Below are 27,308 nucleotides of genomic sequence, written 5' to 3'. Positions count from 1 at the left end.
TATCTACGGTAGATAACAAACAATGTAACTTGTATATCCACTGCTATCTACGGTAGATAACAAACAATGTAGCTTGTATATCCATTGCTATCTACGGAAGATAACAAACAATGTAACTTGTATATCCATTGCTATCTACGGTAGATAACAAACAACGTAATTTGTATATCCACTGCTATCTACGGTAGATAACAAACAATGTAACTTGTATATCGACTGCTATCTACGGTAGATAACAAACAATGTAATTTTTGTATCGACTGCTGTCTATGGTAGATAACAAACAATGTAATTTTTGTATCGACTGCTATCTACGGTAGATAACAAACAATGTAATTTTTGTATCGACTGCTGTCTACGGTAGATAACAAACAATGTAATTTTTGTATCGACTGCTGTCTACGGTAGATAACAAACAATGTAATTTGTGTATCCATTGCTATCTACGGTAGATAACAAACAATGTAATTTGTATATCCATTGCTATCTACGGTAGATAACAAACATTGTAATTTGTATATCGACTGCTATCTACGGTAGATAGCAAACAATGTAATTTGTGCATCCATTGCTATCTACGGTAGATAACAAACAATGTAATTTGCGTATCCATTGCTATCTGCGGTAGATAACAAACAATGTAATTTGTGCATACATTGCTATCTACGGTAGATAACAAACAACGTAATTTGTATATTGACTGCTATCTACGGTAGATAACAAACAATGTAATTTGTGCGTCCATTGCTATCTACGGTAGATAACAAGCAATGTAATTTGTGTATCCATTGCTATCTACGGTAGATAACAAACAATGTAATTTGTGCATCCATTGCTATCTACGGTAGATAACAAACAATGTAATTTGTGCATCCATTGCTATCTACGGTAGATAACAAACAACGTAATTTGTATATCTACTGCTATCTACGGTAGATAGCAAACAACGGTCACAAGAAATCAGAAACACAATGTAATAAAATATAGTAGAATAAAATAGCATCATATTTTCTTCAAAGCAAATTTAAGCTGTACTTATTCATCCAAAGAAATTACCAACGCTCGTACGTTAGTGACAGTGACCATTATAGTACTCATCCTGTACCAGAAACAAATGACATGCATTTCTGTTTAAAATAAGTACTAAAACACATTATTACTTTGCCATGCGCCATTATACGTGAAGAGCTGTGAAGGGTCCTTAGAGAATACCGGAGAAGACGTCCTAGAGAATACTGAATGAAAGCTTCCTCTCGGTAAGCAGTTTCAAGTTTGTGAGAAATAAGAAAAGTTAAACACGGTCCTACATGATGTCCCAACAAACACACAATGTTTTATGGAAAAGGTTTAAATGTCGGCTTATATAAAGGGTATAAAATGTTTTTATAACATTCATAAAACATTTTGAAAACGTGACCCAAAACATTCTAAAGGAAGTTTTTTAACTGTTGACAAAATATTTTGCAAAACTCTATGCCCAAATTATTTTACAATAACGTTTTAAAAACGTATTCATGATCTTTGTATAACCCAACATTTAAATGTTATTAAAACGTTTTGAACAAACGTATTAAGAACATTTTTGTGTTTGCTGGGGTGCAATCTCTTGAGCTAGCAAAGTAAAATCACTGCGATAAAATTATGCGACTTTTATGATGAGCTATGAGCTGGATCGTTTGAGATGAAGAAAAGTAACAAATAATTAAACCAAAGCCTTTGCGAATGCCAGATATTCTTTTGTCTTTACTGCACAGAGCTGAGTGACTTAAGATCACCAATGTAATGTATTGGAAAGGAAAGTCGGCAAACTGCATTATCGTAGTTGGTGCTCTCTCTAATATATATAATATCATATTACTTAATTGCATAATCCTTACGATTAAAAGTACCTATTGGTATAATTTGTACCGCTAATTTCAGACGCACTAGCTCGTCTTTGCTGATAATCAGCATTTAATGCACCATTAGTTATTTGATATGACGTCAGAGTTTTCTCATCCTTCTGTGATGGGTCGTCCCTGTCCACGTGTGCTAATAATCTAGCAGATTGATCCTCATCCATTCCATATTTGGTAATAAGTTCATCGGCAGACATTTTGCTAAGCAACCTGCCGTCGATTCGATCAAAAGCAAATGCTGGTGCGAATTCTGAAAGAGCTAATAGTTTGAGCAGATCTAAAACTTGTTGCGAGGTTAGCGAATACACGTCCGACGGGACAGCCGAGAGCCGCCTCAGACGTTTTTGTGGGGCAAGATCTTTTGGTTGCCTTTGACTTGCTGATGTTTTATCAGATCTTGTTTTCTTGTTCATTTTATTGCGTATTCTCTGTGCATGTTTTGATATTGTCAAGTTCTTGAATTTTGTGAAAGTCTTTTCTTCCGACGACGAAGTCATATTTGAGGGTGCTTGATTTGAATGTTGTGTGGAGGATTCGCCTGTTTCCTGGTCAGGCATAGAGTATCCCCAGTGTTGAGGTCTTAAAATGACAATTTAGAGACCGTACCCTGAAAGAGTTGCTCCTCTGTATGTTCGTCCGTTTTTCGTCGACCATTTTGATTTTGGAAAAATCCATCTAAATCCAACGGCGTTCTTCCGCGTGAGGGAATCATACCGCCATCTTCTAACATAAATGACGTGCGCTGCGTATAACTTGTAAACTCTCCGAATTCATCACCACCACTGATGCCATTTTGGTTTCCATCGACAAATTCGGAATCTTCTTCAAGAACTTCACCGGATCCAATGGAATGCCCGGATGCACTACCACCTCCTGTTGAGTTTCGGTCTTGTTCGTATTCGTCGCCGAATGCTTGATTGATGTCGTCGGGTCCGTCGTCGTCGGTACTCGATACTGATCGATGGACGTCGATGCCTAGCACTTCATCATTGTCGTCGGCATTCTTTGCGGGCATATAAACCAGAATTTCTGAAACAAAACATTTAGGGATTAGGGATAGAGACAAATTAAATATGTTTAAAAACATTGGTTGGGGATGACTTGTCTCATCGCCCTACCCCTTCCCTCTCCTCTGCAGGCTCCTATAGGTCCCTCTTCTCTTCTAATAATTGTCTGCTCTTCTAATTGCCTCCTCTTCTAATTCCCTTCCCTTCCCTTCCCTTCCCTTCCCTTCCCTTCCCTTCCCTTCCCTTCCCTTCCCTTCCCTTCCCTTCCCTTCCCTTCCCTTCCCTTCCCTAAAGAATAAAAGAAGTTCCTCGAATAAAGACAAGATAGTCCTACTGACAAGATAGATAAGACTGAAATATTTACTTTGGTTAGCCCGTGTGGTGTCATACACAGAGTCTTTTGCAATGATGTCATCTATGTCTCTCAACAGTTGATTCCATTCAGTTAGGTCGCCATTATCTAGTCCTTTTCCAACTTTCAGTTCCAGGCTAACATGAATGGGAATGTTGATTACTGTTGGATCTATCGAACCTGTAGAGGTATACATTAAAGGCATTTCAAAATATGTTTCATCAGAATTATTCTACCTTCAGTTCACCTTTTCCTCACGAAATATGATGACGCAAAACCCGGCACGCAAACTATACCTTGTTATGTGTCTGTTCACCTGTCATTCGTCTTGATGCTGAGTCGTGGTCGTTACAAGATTCAAGGTATAGTTCGTGATCCTGAGGTAGGCCTATACACAATTTATATTGAAAATATTAAATGATATACCGATATTCTCAACTTAAAGGCTTAATGTACGATTTCCTTCAAATTTTAAATTTGTCATTATATACTCAAATTGCTGAAATAATACTAGTAATAATTATCGGGAATGGTTTCTGTTAATTTTGAGCTGAAATAATGAGGTAAAGTGAAAGAAACACTGCTTGTTGTTTTGGCCGTTTAACACGCAGTTCTATGGGAGGACATAAAGTCATAATTCTTTGAATGATGACTTTATGTCGAACTTTGCTCTGTTTACCTAGAAACACAAGAAATGTGGCTGATTCCATTTAGGTGCAAGTTGTGACATGTGTAAACATTACAAATATGCCAAAAAATCAGGTTTGAAAAAAAATAACCAAATTCATATTATAAGATCGTACATTATGACTTTAAAGCCATAATATACAATATCTCAAGTCCGGTGTCTTGACTTAGGATAGGCCGTATAAAATTAATATTTTGGTTCTCGTCCAGAGGATTTTCATGAATTGATGAGGGAGGGAGGTGGTTTTTTTTTTCAGTGTAAAATCAGCATTGTCTGTAGTTTTCGGTCTTTTCCAACAGTGCTCGAGGAAACGATGAGGCACTTTTTTTTTCAAATGTGTGATTCTGAGGAATAAACCCCCTAGAGTACCACAACAAGACTTGGAAGTGGTCCTTGTTCTCTAATAAACTTATTTATATGTATGAAAAATTCATAAATCATTCCAAAGTCTAAAATAATTGAAAAATCTAAAAAAAAAAAAATCTGATATATCCCAGAAATTGAGGAGGGAGGGGACGAGAACCAAAACATTAATTTTATACGGCCATATCGATTCGATGTTGGAACCAGGGTCGTGGTCGTTACAAGATTCATGACAGACACATAGAGAGAACAGACGTACTAGACAGACAAGCATTCAAGCAAAAAATATAGACTATTAAGGGCTGGGGTATGAACGTTTGGACAGTATTTATTTTGGGACATTAGAGAACAGCAGACATATCGAATTGCATTCTGAATACGAAGAATGTCATTCTGATATCAAATAATTTTGATTTTTGAAATTCGCAATTTAATACACATTTTATGGCAAATCATTAAAATTGATATTTTTGATATTTAACAGTACTTGAAGTAAACTTTATAAATCTGATGATTTATACTTAAAAAGTGTATGAAAAGGTGGGATGATTTTTCCCAAAACACCAAAAAATTAGGTCTTTTGGGGAAAAAATCCATATCTTCAATATGAAAGGTCAAAATTTTCAATTGACTGTCGGTTTTTCCTTCCTGCTACATATACTTTAAGAATATATCATTAGATTTATAAAGTTTACTTCGAGGACTGTTATAATTATTTCAAAATATTAATTTTAATCATTTGCCATAAAATGTACTACATTGCGAATTTCAAAAAAAATCAAAATTATTTGATATCAGAAGGACATTCTTCGTATTCAGAATGCAATTCGATATGTCTGATGTGCTCTAATGTCCCACAATAAATACTGTCCAAAATTCTCAACTTAAAGCCATAATATACAATATCTCAATGTCAGTAGTCTCAAGTCCGGTGTCTTGACTTAGGATATCGATGTTGGAACCAGGGTCGTGGTCGTTACAAGATTCATGACAGACATAGAAAGAACGACATACATACGTACTAGACAGACAAGCATTCAAGCAAAAATAATACTATTACAATGATTTTAATCATTGATTTTAATGATTTTAATGATTTTAAAAACTTACCATAGTTTACAGCGTTCCCATGGAGATATACATCTTCATGTATAATGATTTTAATGATTTTAAAAACTTACCATAGTTTACAGCGTTCCCATGGAGATATACATCTTCATGTATCCGTAATAATTCTAAGGGTTCGCTTCCAAACGCGGCCGCTATTGCATACTCCGAAGGCTTATCGTTATCGATCTTCATCATCACCGTCTTGGGCAGAGTGAAGTTGCGTACAATATCGGCCAATGATCGGACACGCTTCTTTAGTACTGAAAATAAAACATAACATTTTTTTGAATTTCTTGAAGGTGGTCAATCGGTACCTAAAACGTCTTATCGATATCGGTAGGTATATACATTCAAAACTTGGACCCCCCTCATCATGCTCATATCTTGAAAACGGGCTGTAGGCCTATATACTATTGAGGATCCATTCTTTTTCGGGACCCTGGGCCAGGATAAAATTCAAAATATCCGGATCCACGTGATACACTCTTAATACGAACGATCTATTTATTTTTGAAAAGAAACTTGTCCAATTTAACAAGGGAAACAATTTAGATGGGGGCATAACATATTTCTCTTCAACATCAATCGGATATTCTCATCAAAATGACAAGAAATTCATCAAATTTGATAAGATTGCTTCGTTCATTAATCATACCAGGGATATGAGGTTGTCTCATATCCCTGATCATACGTACGTGTTCGCTTTTTCTCCGATGAAACTTCAAACGGAACTGGAAACTGAACAGGAAAACTAAAATGGCGGCCTCCTGTATCTTTTGCTATAACTCTCTGTTGCGTGAGCCATTTTTGAACTCGAATGATCTGCAAAGAGAAAACAATTATGACGGATTGAACGAGTTAGGTAATAGCTGGTGATAGGAAGAAAATAAACAACGATATCAAGCTGTTTTTTAAAAATTCATCACAATTATTGAAACGTAATTGCACATGGATGAATTATTATCATGACATCTATACTGAAAATAGCTATGATGACAGATCATTCATGTTCTTCCTGCGATAAATAAATTATGTGTTATCCAATAACACAAACGATGTGATTATAGTAGATGTGCTAACTGGGTTCATTCTGGTTTAATAAACCTAGCTAATTGCTAAAATGTGCTATCTACTGCATGAATATAGTCATTTGCTATCTAACTGAAGATCGCACCGTTTCTACTCAGTGAAGATAGTTCCGGATAGTTCATGTACACCTCCGCTCTGCAGATTTTTCATTTTCATGTGCTATCTACTGAAGATAGCTATACCACATGCGTGTGTTTCGTTCAGCAGGTAATTAGCATAGCATGCACATAGACTATACCTTCAGATTAGATATATTGAAAAATAAGTTACTGACAAAAAAGAAACAGAAAGGGACCCCTCTGACAAAAAATGAAAGAAAAAGAAAAAAGGAAAATAAAAGGGATAAGGAAATCGATTTCCAATTTACCCCAATGGGCCAAAATAGTGTAAAATACAACATTTTTTGCGCCCTCACATTGTCCCAATATATAAAGCCTTTTTTTGGAAGCTCGAAGACTTAACATGTACAGTCGCTCTATATAGTCCATAATGCGATATACTTGATTAACTTGAAATACTTTAAAATATGTTTTATACTAAGGATAGTCCACATGCTGTAACATTACTATTGACAAAGTTCATGTGCTATCTATAACCTACTCCCTATTCCAGAAAAATACAGTTAATACAACTAATTTTATGGGATTAAAAAAATATTATCCTGTTTTGCCAAATGAAACATAGCTAAATCCTTATCCTTTAGTTAGTCCTAACTAGCAATAAAAGTCAAATTTCAATATTTTGGCAAATTTTTGGAAATAAGGGCCAAAAACATGTGTTTTTATGATGTTTTTCGTATGCTGTGACAATCAAGCCCAAAGACTTGTACTAAGACTAATTTCAGTTTATGCATTCTAATTTTTGGAAAAGGCATGTTTCATTCTTTAATTAAAGTGACACAAAAAAGTGAAAATTAAAGAGCAAAATTTTGGCATATAGGGAGCCTAATCAAGATTTTGAATGCTTTTTGTTACTCGATTGTCAGAAAACATCCGAAAATGCACGTTTTTGGCTCTTTTTTCAAGAAATTAGTAAAATAGTGAACTTTTTCTTTTATCTCCAGTTAGGACTAAATGAATGATTAGGATTGAGCTATGTTCCATTTGGCAGAACTTGATAATATTTTTGAACCCAAAAATTAGTGCTGTATTTTTCTGGAATGGGGAGTAGATATAGTTTATGTGTTTATATAATCTTCTGAAGACAACTCACATATTTATCTACTGAAGATAAGAAATGCTTAAGAAACTTGTAAAATTGATACTTAATATTTATTTTTTTATTCACATTGTCCTACCTGTCCTTGTCCAAGAGAGTCCCCATCCTCCTCACTGCAGTATCCCTGCTCCACTCGGACCAGTAATGGTGCAGGATGGTTGGCCATCACATCTTTACATGTCTGCGCCTTCTCGGACCAAGCCACGTATTTCATTGCAGATAAATTCATTTTTAACACGGTAAGAACTAACGTCAAACTCTGCTATGCAATTAATAGTTTCGGTTCAAGGTAGCTTCATGATTCGAAAATATCACATTCTGATAATAAAAGAAATATCAACAAATTGAAAAAAACATATAAAAAATTGAAAGACTACATAGCTGAAAGGAGAAGAGAAGAAAGGACAAGGACCCCAAGAAGAAAGAAAGAAAGAAAGAAGGAAGGAAGGAAAAAGAAAAGGAAAAAAAAAGAAAGAAGGAAAGAAGAAAAAAGAAAGAAAGAAGAAAAGAAGAAAATTAAAAGAAACAAACAATGAAAGAAAGGAAGAAAGCAATAGAAAGAAATAAAAGAAAGAAAGAAAGAAGGAAAATAAAGAAGGAATGAAAGAAAGTGTAAAAACAATGTAATATGCACTTAAAGACCCATTCAGTGATCCCAGCGCAAGTGTGAAAAAATTACCCCAGTATCTAAATTACAGATTCGTGTAAAATGTCTTATATTGTCTTAAATACACGGCTTTCGGCTGAACCACTAGCAGGCTACATTAGCACATCTATGACAATGACAAAGGTACCAAAATCTAAATTTGGATGATTTTTACGATCGTCCGGATGAGCAAATCACTGAATGGGCCTTTACATGTATAATGTTATGCAAATTTATCATGATAATATAATACATACGCAAGTCATACTTGTAATTCTGTAATGTCTATGATAAAAGTTGATGTTCTTCTCACCCACATGCTTTGTTTGACCTAAATATGACTATTTTCATGGTTACAAGATTGTCATGTCGTGCAGTTGTGTGTAATGAGCATGATGAGTGAAGCTCAGGCAATTTCCGGAAGTATGCCTACTAATTAGCTCTAATTAGACTGTAATATAAGTCATGTACATTTTGTATTATTTATTATTTTCTCTCATTTAATATTTTACCAAATAAAGCACTTTTAATTTATTCAGAAACATATCTCTTAATAAACGAGAGTCACCGAGTTTAATAGTACAGTAGGCCTACTACTATTCGACCTTTGCTCAAAGTGACAGCAAGGCGGGTTTATATATTATTATTTGCCGGTATTCATTATATAATATTATAGAGAAATAAACTTGAACTTACCTTTATGATTCATCTAGGCTATACGTTAGATATTCCACTGTTTCATGTTCAATTTAGTTTTAAGTCTCTCAAACTCAAATTTAATCAAAGGCGATTACCAATTTCTTCATAAATCGCCCATGATATTTTTAGAACACATTCTTTAATGGCGGCTCTCATAGTCAAGTTCACATAATTCTTCCGTGGGACGAAAATAGTCGAATAATATTTAAACAACTGTATTCAAACCCATTCACCTGGAACCATCTGAACTGCCAAAAATATGACCCAAAAAGTTGTACATGCTTCAACTGGTAAACTGAATACAGGTCGGGTGTGGTACCGTGCGTAAGACTGGTAGCAAAGATTAGTCCAAAAAGTATTTTAGGGGTGTAGGATTAGTAAGAAATTAAATTGAGAAAATTGATGGGTTTGTGTAAAGATAAGGCATGAAGTTTGTCATCAACGCGAATCCTTCTTTTTAGATTATTTGGAAATTAATAATGAAAGGGTTGAAATTTAGCTATAGTCAATCAAAAAGTTGGAAACTTCCCTTAACCCCTTCGAAAAAGTTGACAAGTTAGGTTTTTACTTTTGCTGATAACCATTAGTTTTGCTCCGTATATTAATGAACGTTAGAACTATTAACAGCCGAGAACCAAAATTGCGGGTCAAATAAGTGGTGTCAAAGGTCGTAGGTTACTTGTAAAAGTCATGTTTTTGCGGTTCTCGAAGGCAAGATGTTGCAGTATAATTGCATCATTTGAGCCGCTTATGATTGAAGAGAGACACTTATAAAAAAGACGACCGTAGGTAAGAAATAGATTATTATTATGGTAAATTTTTACGATCATTTGAGTTGTAGATTCATGTAAAAATGATATAATTTAGGGTCGGTTAAAAAAGGAGTATTTCGTCACTCATCTGTCATCAGGCCAAGAAAAAAAAATTGTTTGCTTGCCCTCAATTGAATTTTAACAATTGGGTCGGTCGGTCAGGATTTCTTTTTTTTTTTTTTTTTTTTTTTTTTAAATTACTAACCAACTCTACTGTTTGTAATTAATTAAGGCTCAAAATATGAAAAATCAGACAATTTTGGTGTCAAAATTAATCAACTAACATTACAAAACAACTAAAATGTTGAACAAAAACTCTAAAATACATTTTTTTTACATCTGCAGAATGCAAAAATTTGAAAAGAAAAAAAAAACTTTTTCAGGAATTTCCAAAATTAGGGTCGGTATTCTTTTGTACAGTAAATAGAAAAAAAAACCTTTTTTCTGATTTCCAAAATTAGGGTCGGTCGGTTGAGGGCAAGCAAACAACTTTTTTTTTTTGGCCTCATGCACTGTTCGTGATCCTATAACTATGAGTAGGTGCTGGCCAAAAAACTTATTCAGGGGACAAGGGGTCTGAAAATTGTCATTTTCATGTTTTGCATCAAAATTTTTATTCTAATCATGCCTTTCTATTGATATTATTGAACGATGCACACCGTCATCATCCCTATAGAAGTATAGATCTGTATTTAGATAGTCATTGCCTGATTGGGCTGTGGTATACCCTGTGTGGGTAAGTCATACTTCAGTATGACTTACCCTGAACGCCCCATATACGCGTAAGAGACAGAGACAGCGGCACGAGAGCCTGCCAATTTAAGCTTCCTATAATATCAATTGCATTAAATATACGAAGTCACAAACTTACAAACTTCAGTCTTCAATATGCACTTCAAATATAGCAGACCAGCTGTTAATCATTACCGATCCTTCAGAACGTTTTACTCTTGCAGCTGTTTGATGTAAAATGCGACTTCGGTATCTCCATTTTCCCTATCGAACATCAGGCGTTGTTTACAATTTTACCGGAAATGTGGGAAATCGCCAGGCCTTCTTCTGGAAATGCGCAAGGCATTGTGGGAAATTGTCAGAGCTGTGCACGTTGTGTAGCCTAAGTTTCTTGGCCCCGATCTCGAAACAATAAACATGGCGGAATAAAATGACCGTGCGTAAGCAGTAAGGTGACTGGTGGATCAAACCTATGTAACTCATCGGTATGACAAGGTCAGGTCATTACGCATCATCAGAGTTGGTAAATCGTCATCTGCTTAATTATTCATAGCTACGCTTGAACCGCTGGAATACATGGATTACGCCATTGTTGTAGCCGAGAGAGCAAGCGTGAGGTCTGGACACTTTTCGTGTTCTGGACACAAATTTGTCATAAATATATTGGCGATGTCCAGTATTTAAGGGCGTACTACACCCATATATTGGTTTGATTGGTCTAAAAACATATTTTTTTCATTTATAGCGAGGCGATATATGCACGGATCATTTGAAATTAAAAAAAAATTAAAAAAATAAATAAAAAAGGTGTTTTTAAACCATTGTATAGTAAGTCATTTTAGCCCTATATATTTTTTGTTTACCGTATCCTGGTAACTCAGATGCGTGTTTCATAACAAACCATAATTTATTCTTTTCAACATGTTCAAGTAGGGTACATGAATAGAATACATTAAATCCTTTGTTATACTCTCTATAGAAAATCTAGTGGTGCTTGCAAAATATATAACACTGAATAAATTAAATAAACACTTACACAATAGATGCATAGTCATTAGTCAATTTGATATTGATGTTGTTATTGATGTGTTGTTAGGAGAAGAAAAGGCTATTAGGTCACAGTATGTCAGGTTATAGGTCAATTGGTTCAGGTCAAATTTAAGCATCAATTTTGAATACACATGTGAGAGTCTGTGATACAAAATGTATCATAATGAGGAATAATTTTGATATTCTGTCTTTAACTGGATATATATCGAGAAGTGCAAGGTGGATATACTAATATACCTTGGGATGTAAATGGTGAGTACAATTTAGAATGCTTAGTTGAGATGGATTTCACAAATAAATATAAAATAGTTACCAAAATCACAAAAGCTAAGCTTACGGAAAACTACCCAATATGGTGGTATAGGTGACAAGAAATACAATTTTTTCAACATTGCTGTAGTATGGTTGTGGTAACCTGTTACCTATGGCTTAATTAAGTTTCAGTGAAATAATGTCGCAAGTTAAAAATACAAAATATATCTCAACATTGAAAATAGAAGCATTTTAACCAGTTCCTTTTTGATAGTTGTGGAGCACCAAGTTCATGAAGTCATAAAAGAAATCAGGAACCACTTATTCCCATTTTACATATCAACTTTATTTCCCTAACGTGTTAGCAACACATATCCCAAATTTTAACGAAATCCGTTGATATTAAGCTTTCCAAAATGAAGTGAATTTAAATCATCAGTGATGTACCACCTTTTGGCTTCTACTTTTAAAAGCATGTAAGCTACGTTGATACCGATGCCACCAATAAAAGGAGAAGATTTGCCCCTTCATTTTGCATACCACTTTGTCCAATTTTTTTTTGTAATTTCTTCACAAAATGCAAAAAAATGCAAAAAAAATCAATGGGTGTAGTACCCCCCTTAAGGGCACTTTTTACATACAGGTACGTTTGCTTGTGATAGGGTAGATTCGATAGCTGTACAAATTGTACAAAATATCAATTTCATACTGACCTCAAATTGTTTACAAAAATATATTTCTCCATACGTTGTCATTGTATCCATTGGTGGTGCGTGTAGGGCTGTGGCTTGCTGCAATACTAAATATTATTTATTTATTTATCTGTTTATTTATTTATTTATTTATTTATTTATTTATTTATTTATTTATTTATTTATTTATTTATTTATTTATTTATTTATTTATTTATTTATCTGTATTAGACATTGGGCTGTGGCTTGCTGCAATACGTACTACTACTACTGTCTGTTCAATTAGCTTAGATTCTTGAATTTTTAAGATATTTGAAAAAATACAAAATTGCGGTCAAAGTCATCAAAGAAAAGTGTTAGCACAGCCTTAGACCTAACGTGATTTATACTTTTCAAATTCTAAAGTTCAATTTAAAACCCCATTTCTTTTCAATTTTGGTCTTTTCATGATATTTTCAAAACAAGCCGTGAGAACGTCGGGTACCATAAACTTTTTTGAATCAATCCATTTAGAGCAATGGGGACGCCGGACGATATGTCACAATGCGCTGAGGTAGTATTTATTCGACCATCCGCATCAAGAATTGTCCAGCAAAATAGCTATATTTGTCAGTAGGCCTATTTCAGATTTGTGTTGAAATCCTACTGTTGAAACAACCTTATTATTTATGAACTACATGTAAGTTTTCTAAAATAGACCCAGCTTATATAAATACATGCCTTGCGTATTTATTTATTTATTCATTTATTTATTTATTTATTTATTTATTTATTTATCTGTTTATTTATTTATTTATTTATTTATTTATTTATTTATTTATTTATTTATTTATTTATTTATTTATTTATTTACTTATTTATTTATGTATTTATTTATTTATTTACTTTGCGAATTTATTTTGCGAATGGATCTGAGAAGGTGTAGGCATTTAGGCCTATTATAAAACTACACATTTATTTTCAATTAGTTATTTCGTTTTGTTTGTTGAATACAAACTATGAGAAGGACAAAAGAACTTTTGTACAAGAAAATATTATTCAAAATAATCAGGTTACAGAAAGCAATTTTTGAAAAGTCACTGTATCTGAAAATGTCAAGCGAATGCTGATATTCTTGGGAAGGAATGATGGTATTAAACAAAACTCAATTTACATTGTAAACCAGTTGAAATAAGATGGAAAAAAATGTTTAGGAAAAAATAATGCTCAGAATAATGTTATGCATAAAAGCGTAATCGCGCCATATAATTTCGTGTAACAAAACCGGTGGACCATCATCACCTATAGAACCTATCCAATAACCGGAACGGTATAACAATAGAGGCCCTGCATCATTTTATGGACTGGCTCCAAACAAAGGATTTGAACCGGTGTCCTTCACCGTAGTTATGGCGGAGTGCAGTTCATTCAATCAAATGTTGTCATCAACCTATTTGATCGTAGTGCAGGGTTATGTGTGTGAGACGAACTGTCACGGTAGATTGCAATCATGCTTTTGTTGAATGCATTTGAGTAGTCCGCCATATTTACGGGATGATACGTCACATGCAAGGCCTCTATTGAAATGACAGGACAGATTGGTGAACAGGTTGTTTTGCTATATTGGATAGGGTCTATGCCCTAAGTTGAGAATGGACCGTCCCACTCGATTTGTAAAAAGGTCGCGAACCCTTTGGGTGGACCCAAGTAACTGCCTAAAATGAGGCAAAATTGAAAAGAAATTGTGTTTTAAATTGAACTTGGGAATTTGAAAAGTATAAATCACGTTGGGTCTAAGGCTGTGCTAACACTTTTCTTTGATGACTTTGGCAGCATTTTTTTATTTTTTCAAATATCTTAAAAATTCAAGAATCTAAGCTAATTGAACAGACAGTAGTGTCTAGTCTAGTACTAGTAGTAAAGTTAATTTTTATTACTTCCGTGGTCCGGGTACGCGCTGGTGAATTGCGATCGCGTAGAAGTGACAAGGTCGCCAATGGGTCAACCGGCTTGTTGTCAAGTCCGTTGATCAGCCAATCAGCGTGATTGTTTAGTTCTTCTGTGTGTACGCTCGTCTACGCTTGGCGCACAGCTCGGACCACGGAAGTAATAAAGAATTAACTTTAGTAGAATGAATCCACTAGTTCTTCAACAGCCATGGCATGCATGGCAATTTTGTTCTGCCGTGTTTAACAATAACATGTTTAATAAACTCTGACTCAGCTCCGGCTAAGTATAAAAATACAATAGATACGGTATTTCCCACTATGCAATGCGCTGCTATGCATCTTTCACCCTTCAAAACTCAATCATTGTAAATACTGTATGATATTTTGTAAATATTGTGTATCGTAATATATTTTGTTGCTATAACATGTATACAATGAGGGTCTGCTTGAAAAGCAGTGCTTGTCACTGAAGCAGTATTAACCCTCAATAAAGAAAGAATAAATAATAATAATCAGATTTTAGCCAATGTTTGGACTTTGGTTTCAAAGCGCCGGCTGGGAATTCAAAGGGCCAATGTAACTTGTAAGCTTACTGTAGTCTTTCAACTCACATACATGTTCATGTACCCCTACACGTCAAACAATTAAGGTTTTTAATGAGACAAAAAATGTAGCGATATTTTCATACTTTAGAAATATAGGCATCAAAGGACAAAGGTATGAATTTTGTACATCAGATCAGAGTCAATTTCGATGACGTCACGTCTGGCAACCACATGATTCAGTATTCAGTCTTCAGTGGTTATACTCCTCTTGCAGTCTTGTAGAATAAACTAGGAGTGGTGGTGGCCAATGACCTATCAGCCGGTGCGGTGTCCCAAGATAGATCTTCGAAGAGTGGGGTGACCCTAGTTGTTCTACGGTAGTCTTGGTGGACGAAGCGAACGGCTTGACGCTGCACTTGTTCAAGAGCCTGTATGTCCTGGTGTATGTGTGGGTTCCATATTTCGCCACTGTATTCTAAGTGGGACGCACCAAGGACAAATAAGCCTTCGCTTTCACATCTTTGTTACAAGGCGATAAGGTCCTCCTCAACATTCCCAACGTACGACTGGCTTTAGTGATCGTCTTCTTACAATGAGTTGTCCATTTTAGGTCGTCTGATATTGTTACACCAAGGTAGTCGTGCTGTGTTACTCTTTGAAGAGCTTCTCCTTGAATGTTATATGTATGGAGGCTGATCTTCCTTTTCAGGGTGATAGACATGACTGCACATTTTGCAACATTAAAACTCATGAGCCAGGTGTCTGCCCAGGATGCAAGTGTATCCAAATCCTTCTGCAATACGGCATGGTCAGTAGGGTCATTTATTTCTGTATTTACAAGATGCTGTCGTCAGCGAAGAGGCAAATGTTAGACTTTATATGTTGATTGATATCGTTAATGTAGACTAAGAAAAGAGCCGGACCCAAAACAGATCCTTGTGGAACTCCTGATGTTACTTCTTTCCAGCTGGAGTGGCTTCCATTAACAGATACTGCTTGCTTGCGATCGCTAAATCCTGTGTATTTCCAAGTCTTGAAATAAGCAGGCGCTGGGAGCAAATTTGCCCTTGTAATGCCACCAATTGCTCCTGGTCTTTGTAAAATTCACATGAACCAGGAGCAATTTTCTAAAACAAATTCCTCCTAGTTCCAGTTTTGCACTTGATGCAGTAGTGCTGGTATGCTGTATTGCATATGGTCATTTTCACAGTAAAGGGTGTAACTTTTGATTTTTAGGGTCAAAATTTCAAACCACTTAAATATGTTTCTGTTTACTGAAATCATGCATAGAAGCAACTTAAATTCCAGTAAAATAATGTTTCAAGGCTTAAACCTTTTGATTTCTAATAAAAAATTTGACATTTCCGTAACATTTTGGTTAAAATCTAAGAAAAAATGTATTTTACATAAGCTCAGAAAATTATGACATGAAAGCTGGAATACATGGGGCAAAAAGTTACATTTTATACCATGTTTTGCTATATGGTCATTTTCACGGTAAAGGGTGTAACTTTTGATTTTTAGGGTCAAAATTTCAAACCACTTAAATATGTTTCTGTTTACTGTAATCATGCATAGAAGCAACTTAAATTCGAGTAAAATAGTGTTTCAAGGCTTAAACCTTTTGATTTCTGATAACAAATTTGACATTTCCATTACATTTTGGTTAAAATCTAAGAAAAAATGTATTTTACATAAGCTCAGAAAATTATGACATGAAAGCTGGAATACATGTGAAATCCCATTCCAAAGTAAGTCAACAGATATAAGTTACATTTTATACCATGTTTTGCTATGTTTGTAATTGCAATTTTGAAAATTTTTAACATCAAGGGTCATTTGCAATGGAAATTTCCCAACCTTAAACATATTTTTTAAGTTTTAATTGGGTTCCTAAAATAATTTAAATGTCTAACTTCATGTACAAATACTACTTGATGAAAGGAACCTCCCAGCCAAGTTTCACAGAAATTGGAGTTATTTTTTAGAATTGGCAATTCAAGCGATTTGTGTTTCGGAGGCTTCAGTTAACAACACAGGTGATCATAAAAGTAAAATATTTGGCTAACTACTACAAGTTGACATGAAAAAATAGGTAAAAAATATCACAATTACCAATTTTCATGCTTTGCTTTTAAGTATTGAATTTCAGTTGTGACAAAAATTAAATTATCACAGCAAGTCATTTTTTTTGTTTCGGAGGCTTCATGTTTACAATGGTTAAACATGGCAGAAGTAGTTTTTTTTAAACAACACTGTTGGGATCATCTAAGCTGTTATTTTCTTGTGTGTATTGAATCAATGATTCTATGCGGCAGATATTGCAGATTTATAACATGATAATTTTTTCACCCATTTGTTAAGTATGGTGTTATTTGCATGTGAAGCCTCGAAGCGGGCTTTCTTGGATATCAGTATATTTTTCAAGCATTAACCATAATATCAATTTTTTTATAAATTTATGACATTCTGCACATATCATGCAACAATTACAATGCAGATATCAATATGGAACATACCAATTTAGATATGCATAGATGATAATTAAGTTTACTGTTGTTTCGGAGGCTTCATTTGTTTCGGAGGCTTCAATTGTTAACGGAAAGTTTGTATTGGGTCCCATTTTCAAACGGTGATATATATCTCCATGATTTAAAAACAAGTGACTTGAGGATCTACTTTGCTACATTTTGATAAATAGATTGGATGAGCTCTTTTATTTATATTTGCCCAAGCTTGCTGAACAGTTTGTTTCGAGGCTTCAAAAAGTTAACGGAAAATCGGCTCTTTGAAGTCAAGATTTTATAAAAATTTTAAAAGCTTGCAAATCAACTAATTTTTGTTACCCATTTCAAGTTAAGATATCAACTGTTATGAATCAAGAAGAAGTGAAGAAATAACCAAGAATTATGAACCAAAGCTATACCCACAAAGTTTGTTAACAATTGTTAACGGAAAATGAACCTCGAAGCGACAAATATCGAAGTCCGGTTCTCAAAAATACAGGGCTGTTCACAATTAAATCTAATGTGGCAGTGTTTACTGAACATATGACCGTACTTTCAGGATAAGAAAAATTATCCATGAACTAACTGAAGAAAACACAGGGTTTTACAAAAATGTTACTGTTTTTACAGTTTTTCAAAATGGCAATATTAGGTACATTTAAGCCTGCTAAAACTGAACGCAGTAACTCCCGAAGATGATTATGCTACCCAAGGTAGCTGCTAACTAGATGACTTATGTGGCCAAAAATCATGGAATTCTGTGGCTTTATTAGAAAACTACGGATCAAAATGTTAAAAATCCAAAGTTACACCCTTTACCGTGAAAATGACCATATTTATAATTGCAGTTTTGAAATTTTTTTACATAAAGTGTCATTTACAATGGAAATTTCCCAACCTTAAACATATTTTTTAAGTTTTAATTGGGTTCCTAAAATAATTTGAATGTCTAACTTCATGTACAAATACTACTTTATAAAAGGAACCTCCCAGCCAAGTTTCACAGAAATTGGAGTTATTTTTTAGAATTGGCAATTCAAGCGATTTGTGTTTCGGAGGCTTCAGTTATCAACACAGGTGATCATAAAAGTAAAATATTTGGCTAACTCCTGCAAGTTGACATGAAAAAATAGGTAAACAATATCACAATTACCAATTTTCATGCTTTGCTTCCAAGTATTGAATTTCAGTTTTGACAAAAATTAAATTATCACAGCAAGTCATTTTTTTTGTTTCGGAGGCTTCATGTTAACAATGGTTAAACATTGCAGAAGTAGTTTTTTTGAAAACAACACTGTTGGGATCATCTAAGCTGTTATTTTCTTGTGTGTATTGAATCAATGATTCTATGTGGCAGATATTGTAGATTTATAACATGTTAACTTTTTTACCCATTTGTTAAGTATGGTGTTTTTTGCATGTGAAGCCTCGAAACAGGCTTTTTGGGTATCAGTATATTTTTCAAACATTAACCATAATATCAAAATTTTTTTAAATTTATGACATTCTGCACATATCAAGTAACAATTACAATGCAGATATCAGTATGAAACACCAATTTAGATACATGTATGCATAGATGATAATTAATGTTATTGTTGTTTCGGAGGCTTCATTTGTTTCAGAGGCTTCAATTGTTAACGGAAAGTTTGTATTGGGTCCCATTTTCAAACGGTGATATATATCTCCACGATTTAAAAACAAGTGACTTGAGGATCTACTTTGCTACATTTTGATAAATAGATTGGATGAGCTCTTTTATTTATATTTGCCCAAGCTTGCTGAACAGTTTGTTTGGAGGCTTCAAAAAGTTAACGGAAAAAGGGCTCTTTGAAGTCAAGATTTTATAAAAATCTTAAAAGCTTGCAAATCAACTAATTTTTGTTACCCATTTCAAGTTAAGATATCAACAGTTATGAATCATGAAGAAGTGAAGAAATAACCAAGAATTATGAACCAAAGCTATACCCACAAAGTTTGTTAACAATTGTTAACGGAAAATGAAGCCTCGAAACGACAAATATCGAAGTCCGGTTCTCAAAAATACAGGGCTGTTCACAATTAAATCTAATGTGGCAGTGTTTACTGAACATATGACCATACTTTCAGGATAAGAAAAATTATCCATGAAGTAACTGAAGAAAACACAGGGTTTTACAAAAATGTTACTGTTTTTTATAGTTTTTCAAAATGGCAATATTAAGTACATTTAAGCCTGCTAAAACTGAACGCAGTACAGTAACTCCCAAAGATGACTATGCTACCCAAGGTAGCTGCTAACTAGATGACTTATGTGGCCAAAAATCATGGAATTCTGTGGCTTTATTAGAACACTACGGATCAAAATGTTAAAAATCCAAAGTTACACCCTTTACCGTGAAAATGACCATATGCAGAAAAGGATTTACTAGTTGAAAATTGCTCCTGTTTCTTCAGAATTTGATGGTTGATGAATAATTGCATCAAACAATTGTTAAACCATGTACTTTGTTTATTCTTACAGAGAACAAAGGCCACAGCATACCAAGATGGCTGAACCAAGTACACCCACACCTACAACAGGTGGAAAACCAGGAGGTAAAAAATCACCCCGTGGTGATAAAAATAAGCCAACCAGTCCAGACCAGCAACACCCTAACCAAGAAGGTGGAGGAAAGAGACTATCTAAGAAAGAAAGACGAGAGCAAAGGCTGAAGCAACAGAAGGAGAAGAAAGCAGAAGGAGCTGGTGGTGGGGGAGGGGGTGGAGGAGGAGGGAAAGGTGGAGCAGCTGGAGAAAAAGGTGGAGTAGCAGGAGGGAAAGGTGGAGCAGCAGGACCAGTACAGGAGCAAAAGAAAGTAGAGCACCAGCAGAAAGGAGGTGATGGTGGACATGGAAAAGAAGGAGGAGGAGTGCCGCAGAAAAGCAAAGCGGAATTGAAGAGAGAAAGGAGGGCCAAACAGGTGAGATGCAATATGTCAGACAAAGTGATTTGTACTTTTTGGAAGATCGTGTTTCAAAATTAGAACTTTCCCATGGTAGTTTAACCTTATAACCTTACTAAACATCAAAAACCTCAATTCAGAAAGCGTAGGCACAAGCGGGTATCCCACGTGATGCTATTGCGCATCATGCGAACAGTCATATGGCAACGGAAAGCTTGGCCGGGCAAGCTACTCCCCAGTGGCAAGGTAGGCCAGTGCACGGACGTGGCACCCAAAGGGTCAGGGTTCAAAACCGCACCTGAGAAAAAAGTTTTCTTCTTCTTTCGTTCTTTCCTCCTTCTTTCCTTCCCCCTCGCCAAAAAGCAACTGGGACGTTGGGGCTAAACAAGCATCCAGTTTGACACGCTCCAACACATTTTGTGGTAATCATAGCTGGGGCCACCATCCCATACATCAGAGTCAATTTGTTGTTTGCTGGTAATGTTGAGATACCTGTGATGATATCACAGGTGTAGATGATCTCAAACAATATATTGTGGTGTTGGAGAGGGATTAAAAGGACTTCCTACTAAGGCCGGGGTCGACAGGTCCTCTGTCGGAATCCTGTCGACAAAGTGAATTATGTCAACATATCGACAGAACTCCGTCCATGGCGACATAGTGCAAAGGCAGTGGCCCAGTAAAACTTCGTCAGACAAGCTCATTTTCACTCAAAATATTGGCCATTTCCAATGTATTTTCAACAGAATGCAACGCCAAATCTTATCTTTTACCTACTATTTCACCAATTTTTCATGTTATTTGCCTTCAGGGGTCATACTTTTGGCAGTATTTTGCCTTGTTTTCTGGTGTAATTGTACACTTTATCGCTATACGCTCGCTATGAAGACGGCCATTTTGGAAATTGCTGGAAATGCCGACAGTGTTTCTAGATATTTTTAGGTTAAAATTGTTAAAATATTCCTAAAATCATGGAAAAAAAAGTCCTGGTATTTTTTCGGAATCCAAATGTATGTCGACACACTGTCGACGTCAAGATACGAAATATGTCGACATCAAAAAACGGTGCCAACACCGGCACTACTTCCTACATAGGGTCTTGGATGCAATTCATATTAGAACTAAAAGACCCAACCGTGACAAAGGGTTAGACCTTGAGCCTGTCTGGGACAACCTCCTGATCCCCCGTAATCAAGGGGGGATCACAACATCTTCTTGTTTGATGTCATCTACACCTGTGACCAAGGCATTAGCCAGAGGGGTGTCTAGGTGTCATTTAGACACCCTGTTTTCAATTTGGACACCCTAAAATTCTGATTTTTATAATGGAGTGAATAAGAACACCCTGATTTTGTAGAATAAGGTATTTTTGACCATTTTGGACACCCTAAAGACACCCCTCTGGCTAATGCTTTGCCTGTGACTTCATCGGAAATGTCTCAACATCACTATCAACTACAAAACTTCAAAGCAATAACATCTGCTGAATAGCCGGCAGAAGCGCTCTGGTGAGTGTACCAAAGTTTAGTACAGTAGAAGGTTAATTTTGATTTCTGTTTCCATTTACTGCTACGTATGAATATACATATCAGCATATGCAGCGTTCGAAATTTCGGTTGTCCGTTTGCCCGGGACAACTAAAAAAGTCGCCGGACAACCAAAAATACTGATTTGGTTGTCCAACTAAAAAAGTCGCCGGACAACCAAAAATACTGATTTGGTTGTCCACCGGACAACCATAAATCTGTAGCCAAAACTCACCTTTGTAGGCCTACGGACAACCAAAAACTTAGACGGACAACCAGAAATTATTTATTTTTTCTTAATTCGAACACTGAGCATATGGATGGTTTATATTGTAATTTGGTATTTGTCACTCACTATGTGGAATTCAATGATTATTACTAATCAGGATTTTCTTTGATTGCTATGAAATCTAGCAAGCAGATATAGCAGCCAAGCAAACAGGCAAACAAGGTGGACAACAACAACCAAGAACAAACAGTGAATCATCTACAGGTGCGCCAGAGTCTAAATCCAGATCAGCAAGTGTTAACGCTGGTCAAGGCAAAGCTAAACCAGTTGAAGGTAAGAACACTGGTAACAGCAAATTTAAACCAATTGAATGTAGGTTAGGCTAATTTTTTTTAAAATTCCTGTAGGTCGTGCATATTTAGTTTTTTTGAGCAATTTTACTGCATTTCGTTTGTTTTGGAAATCCAGAAAAAGTGACATTTTTAAAAGCATCGCAGCCATTCTATATCAATACATGGAGTTATGAGTGTTATTTTTTTCGTCAATTATAAGCCTAACAAACTTTAAAACCAGGTACATGTAAATATAGCTGATAGGGAAATTTGATCTCAATCTAGATTGGCACCTGTGAGTGCTGGCCAGTTAAAGGTAGGTGTATTAGTTAGTTTAAAGCAATATTGTGAAATTTGCTGATGAGAATGCCCTCAATATGTGTCAAAATGAACTAACATTATCCTGTGAAAAGCAAGGTGCTGTGTTTGTGACAAAATCCAAAATTTGTAATAAAATCATAGAACACGACATTTAATTCAGTGTTATTTTGAGTCTATGACCCTCAAAATGACCCCATAGGGCAGAGGTTCTCAGTAGGCGACCTGCCGACCAGTTGTGGTTTGCCCTTTAACAGCTCTGAAAATAGCAAACCGAGGTGTATTTGGCCCTCAAATACAAATCTTTGAAATGATTTTGGCCCTTTGTGGCCCACGAGCCATAGCTGAGAACCCCTGCCATAGGTTATACAGTGGTCAAAATTAAACATGCTCCGATTTTACTCCTGAAATAGCATATCAAATTATCCATCTGGTCGTAATGATCACTAAACATGTGTATGATCTGTGATTGTGGAGTTATGTGCCAAAAAAGAGTTGAAGATCAGGTCAACTTCTAAGTTGTACAGAGGTCAAAGATTATAAGAACTTTCAAGTGCCAGCAAGGATTCTCGAGTACTAATATACTATAGGATAAGCCACTCGTTTGCGCAAATGAAGTCAGTCATTCAGCCTATGCGCCTTCATGCATGTGATGGCATAGCTGTGTAGGAGTGTATTACCTGTGGAAGAGATGATGCAATGTTTACGTCATCGTTTCCAAATAAATTAAATGGCAAAAAACGGCGAACATTTGGTCGAATCTTTCTATTACTAGCATATCGTGAAAAACCAAATAGCTGAGGAGTTAGCTCAATATGCTAGAAAAATATTCTGTTCGATGACCCTATGACGAGACTGGCTAAATAAGCTGTATTTTTGCTGGAAAGGGTCCGAAAAATTGGCAGTCGATGTTCGCCATCTTGGATAAATTTGGTGTACTGAAAATGCCCAGCAACTGTCAATCAAATACTGAACTTGTCAATTGAATATAGGATAAGTCTGTTCCACCGTGGCAGAAGTACGCACACTGCCGATGTGTCAATTAAGTTGTCGTAAAGTGACTTCAATTTTTATACAGGGTTTGAATACGAGTGTCACAGCCCTGGTTGTGGTTATCAAACTTGTGATATGGATTTTAAACCTGTGTTCTTTACAGCTTCTAGTTTATTAAAGAAAGAACCACCCAGGATATCCGATGACATACAACAAGATGACCCCAAGGCTCAGAAGAGGAAGGCTAAGAGATTGGAGAGGCATCAGGTAAGAGAGTCATTACACTGTCACTGTGAATACACGCTCCACCTTGAGTAAACAACTACAAATATTTGGGCAAGAAAATTAAATTGCACTATTTTGTGGTAATAGCGCGGATGTAGCATTATCTTTTAACCCAAATAATGTGTCCTCGGCGGTAAAAAAAAAATTAAGGTATTTTTCATTTTTGATGCCGAGAAAAACCGGTCCATATGGTTGGGGCATATGACTGCTGCACTGTTCTTTTATCTGATAAGCTGCTAGTTTTAAAAGCACTGGTTTTCAACAAAACATGCTGCACACACATACTGGCAGGCAAAGAACAAAGGCAACTGCCAACTATCTGTTTGGTATCATGTCATCTCATCTATACATAGTCAATACATAACACTTTTGTGTATAATTCTCCTCTGCAGATACCACAAAGGACTGTATCACAGAAGAAAGTTAGTTTATTTGCTCATCTAGACCAATATGAAAGAGATGTGTCGTTAACTAAAGGACTCACATTTGCTAGTGGTGGTATACATCCAGCTATATTAAGGCTAGGATTGCAGTATGCTAGGGGGATAATATGTGGGGCTAATGCAAGGTATGTATGTGTGCAATACCCATGAAACTTTCAATCTTTGTCTGTATGTGCCATTGATAAATGCAATTTGTGAAGGTTTAAAGGCAGGATTGAAGCTAGCAAACTTTTAGTGCTCGGTGGTGGGTGGGGGGCAACCCATATATTTAGCTAAAATACTTAAAATGTGCATCTTCTTTTTTTTCCTGATTGATTTTTGATTTGATTTGATTTGTTCGGGTTTTGACAACCCTGGATAACCCAAGAAAGCCTTGATTGAAGCTTATTTCCATTTGGGTCCATTTGAACACCGGGACTGGTTGGGAACAGTCAAGGGTTAACGCCCTACTCTTTTCGAAACTGGCGGCGAAATACATATACAGGTTTGGCTCTCTGCACACGGGACCGACGGCTTAACGTCCCCTCCGAAGGATGGAATACTTTCATGATTCATTTACCCAATTCTAAATGACCCATGGGGAGAGCGGATGTCTGAATGTAATCTACAGATGTTGCCAATTAATTTGAGACTTTTTTTCCAAGTCAATATCCCAACAAATTGCCACCGCCGGAATTGAACACGGGACCTCATGCAAGTACATTTTGTACCCTAACCATTGCACCACGCTCTCTGGGTTGTGTAAATGCAAGCTTGATTTGAGTGCACTGAAATATCTGTTTAATGATGGGTAGAAAAGGTGAGCAGTGGGGTCTTCCACCCAGTGCCCAGATGAACTATGGGATAGAATACCGTAATATCCATCAAAATTAATATTGTTGCATGATTGGAACAAGCATAGATGTGCTAAGGGTTCATATTGAAATACCCTACCACGTTTTCACACAGAAAGAAGGCAGGATTCCCCTCGCTAAGCGCGCGCCTCAGGAAAGCTCGGTCATAAAACGGATGGATTATATGCATCAGTGATACACCCTGCCCAGGATTTTAACAAAAGAAGGCTAGCACAGGAAAGCTACAGGATGGCGCACATCTTCCTGTGTAAGGGAATTTCAATATGGGCCCTAATGAACCAAACAAATGGCAAACATGAAATCAATCTGATCAAGACAAAATCAAACTGTACCGACTTTAACAAGGTCTTTATCTTGGGTTATCTGCCTCACCTTTCCAGATGAGCCAACGGGAGAGCAGATTTGATTTGAGTTTTTTTTCATTGGGGGGTTCTTGTGCAGACCTTCTGCACCAAAGGCAAATACCTTAAACAGCTGCTCTACTTCATTATGTGGTACAGTTATAATTGAACATGAAATACCAAATTTTGACCTTCCAAAAAAGCAAATCTTATATTTTTTTGACAATTAATCACTTAATGACATGATTGATGTGACCTGCCAAAATAACATTTCCTCAAATTTAACATACAAAATGTGTAAGTAGTGTATGAATCATAAGGGCACCATAAAACACAATAGAGGCCGCCGTCAGCGTGACGTCATATGCCGCCATCTTGTGGGAACATTGCACGTAGTGTCCGACGCATGAACACACAGATCATTTGTACCCACAAGATGGCGAAAGGCTGACGGCTTCTATTGGTTGAAAAACTCAAAATCTATGAATGTACCATTTAAGAATAAAGTAAGAAATTGAAATTGTTGATTGTTTTCTAACTGTACAGGTCTGTAGCAATGTTGAATGCCTTTAAGCATGTCATTATGGACTATTCCACACCACCACAGAAAGAACTATCCAGGGATTTAGAAAGCAAGCTGAAACCTATAATAAAGTAAGTATACGAGGGGGTACCAAAAAGTTTTAGAAATCGCCCAGAAGTGAAAGAGCTATATCAATGAAATTTTGTCAGTGCAATCACTGGTCCTTATGTACACTATGATGCAAAAATGGTCTCATAAGAATGTTTACTTTTTTTACAGGCGCTGCTAGATGTCAGTACCTGCCTATGTAACCGCATAACCAGCAAAATGGAGAAAAATTGAGGCATGCAGCATGATTAAGTTCCATTTTAAGGGTTACAGTGCCCAAAAAATCTGTGATGAAATAAAAATTCATTTTCCAAAAAGCAACAGTGACAATATCACAATCACCACCGAAGATAACTTTCATTTCATCATCGATTTTCTAGACACTGACAAAATTTCATTGATATAGCTCTTTCACTTCTGGGCGATTTCTAAAACTTTTTGATACATGTTTGTGGTCCTTGATGCTGTCTCATCATTCATGGTATGTGTATTTTTAGTGGTGGTATTGTCTTGTTTTTGCTTGAATTAGGGTATAGAATTATGATAAAAGGTAACATTTTATTGACTAGTATGCATTTTGGTCACTTGGTTGACTAAGTATTGTTGGTCGAAGCAGACCAAAAGATAGATTTTCATTATCTAAATCAATATATCATTGAAAAATAGCACCTTGATGTTTTGCAGAAGTTCATTCTACAAATCATATACTTTGAAAACTTGCTTGATTTATTCAGTAACCAAAGTTCTTGATATCTGATCCAGAAATTGCACTTATTTGTGTACGTTTCAGTAACACTGTTGCCTTTGTCAACACTTAATGAGTGATTCCTACTGGCAACCGACG

The 27,308-nt window shown here is 35.8% G+C and overlaps 2 protein-coding genes across 2 annotated transcripts in view; one reads left to right on the top strand and one right to left on the bottom strand.

Moving 5' to 3' along the window:
* Window positions 1–982: 982 nt before the first annotated feature.
* Window positions 983–9,311, bottom strand: LOC140163018 (uncharacterized). The gene is made up of 6 exons (XM_072186355.1): window positions 9,068–9,311; window positions 7,805–8,043; window positions 6,114–6,240; window positions 5,490–5,678; window positions 3,270–3,437; window positions 983–2,927 (listed from the first exon to the last, which is right to left on the bottom strand). Exons 2-6 carry the CDS (start codon window positions 7,952–7,954, stop codon window positions 2,479–2,481), a joined length of 1,083 nt encoding a protein of 360 aa, XP_072042456.1. The 5' UTR covers window positions 7,955–8,043; window positions 9,068–9,311; the 3' UTR covers window positions 983–2,478.
* A 415-nt stretch (window positions 9,312–9,726) lies between these two features.
* Window positions 9,727–27,308, top strand: part of LOC140163012 (translation initiation factor eIF2B subunit delta-like) — a 28,666-nt gene continuing 11,084 nt past the window's right edge. The window contains exons 1-6 of the mRNA XM_072186349.1: window positions 9,727–9,859; window positions 20,092–20,530; window positions 22,453–22,600; window positions 24,074–24,177; window positions 24,588–24,763; window positions 26,380–26,487. Of these exons, the coding sequence (XP_072042450.1) occupies window positions 20,117–20,530; window positions 22,453–22,600; window positions 24,074–24,177; window positions 24,588–24,763; window positions 26,380–26,487 (950 nt within the window). The 5' untranslated portion in view covers window positions 9,727–9,859; window positions 20,092–20,116. The remainder of the gene's footprint in view (window positions 9,860–20,091; window positions 20,531–22,452; window positions 22,601–24,073; window positions 24,178–24,587; window positions 24,764–26,379; window positions 26,488–27,308) is intronic.

This window comes from Amphiura filiformis, chromosome 10, assembly GCF_039555335.1.
Source record: "Amphiura filiformis chromosome 10, Afil_fr2py, whole genome shotgun sequence".
Taxonomy (NCBI): domain Eukaryota; kingdom Metazoa; phylum Echinodermata; class Ophiuroidea; order Amphilepidida; family Amphiuridae; genus Amphiura; species Amphiura filiformis.
The sequence above is the reverse complement of the archived record's forward strand: the minus strand, read 5'-3'. Positions and strand labels throughout refer to the sequence as shown.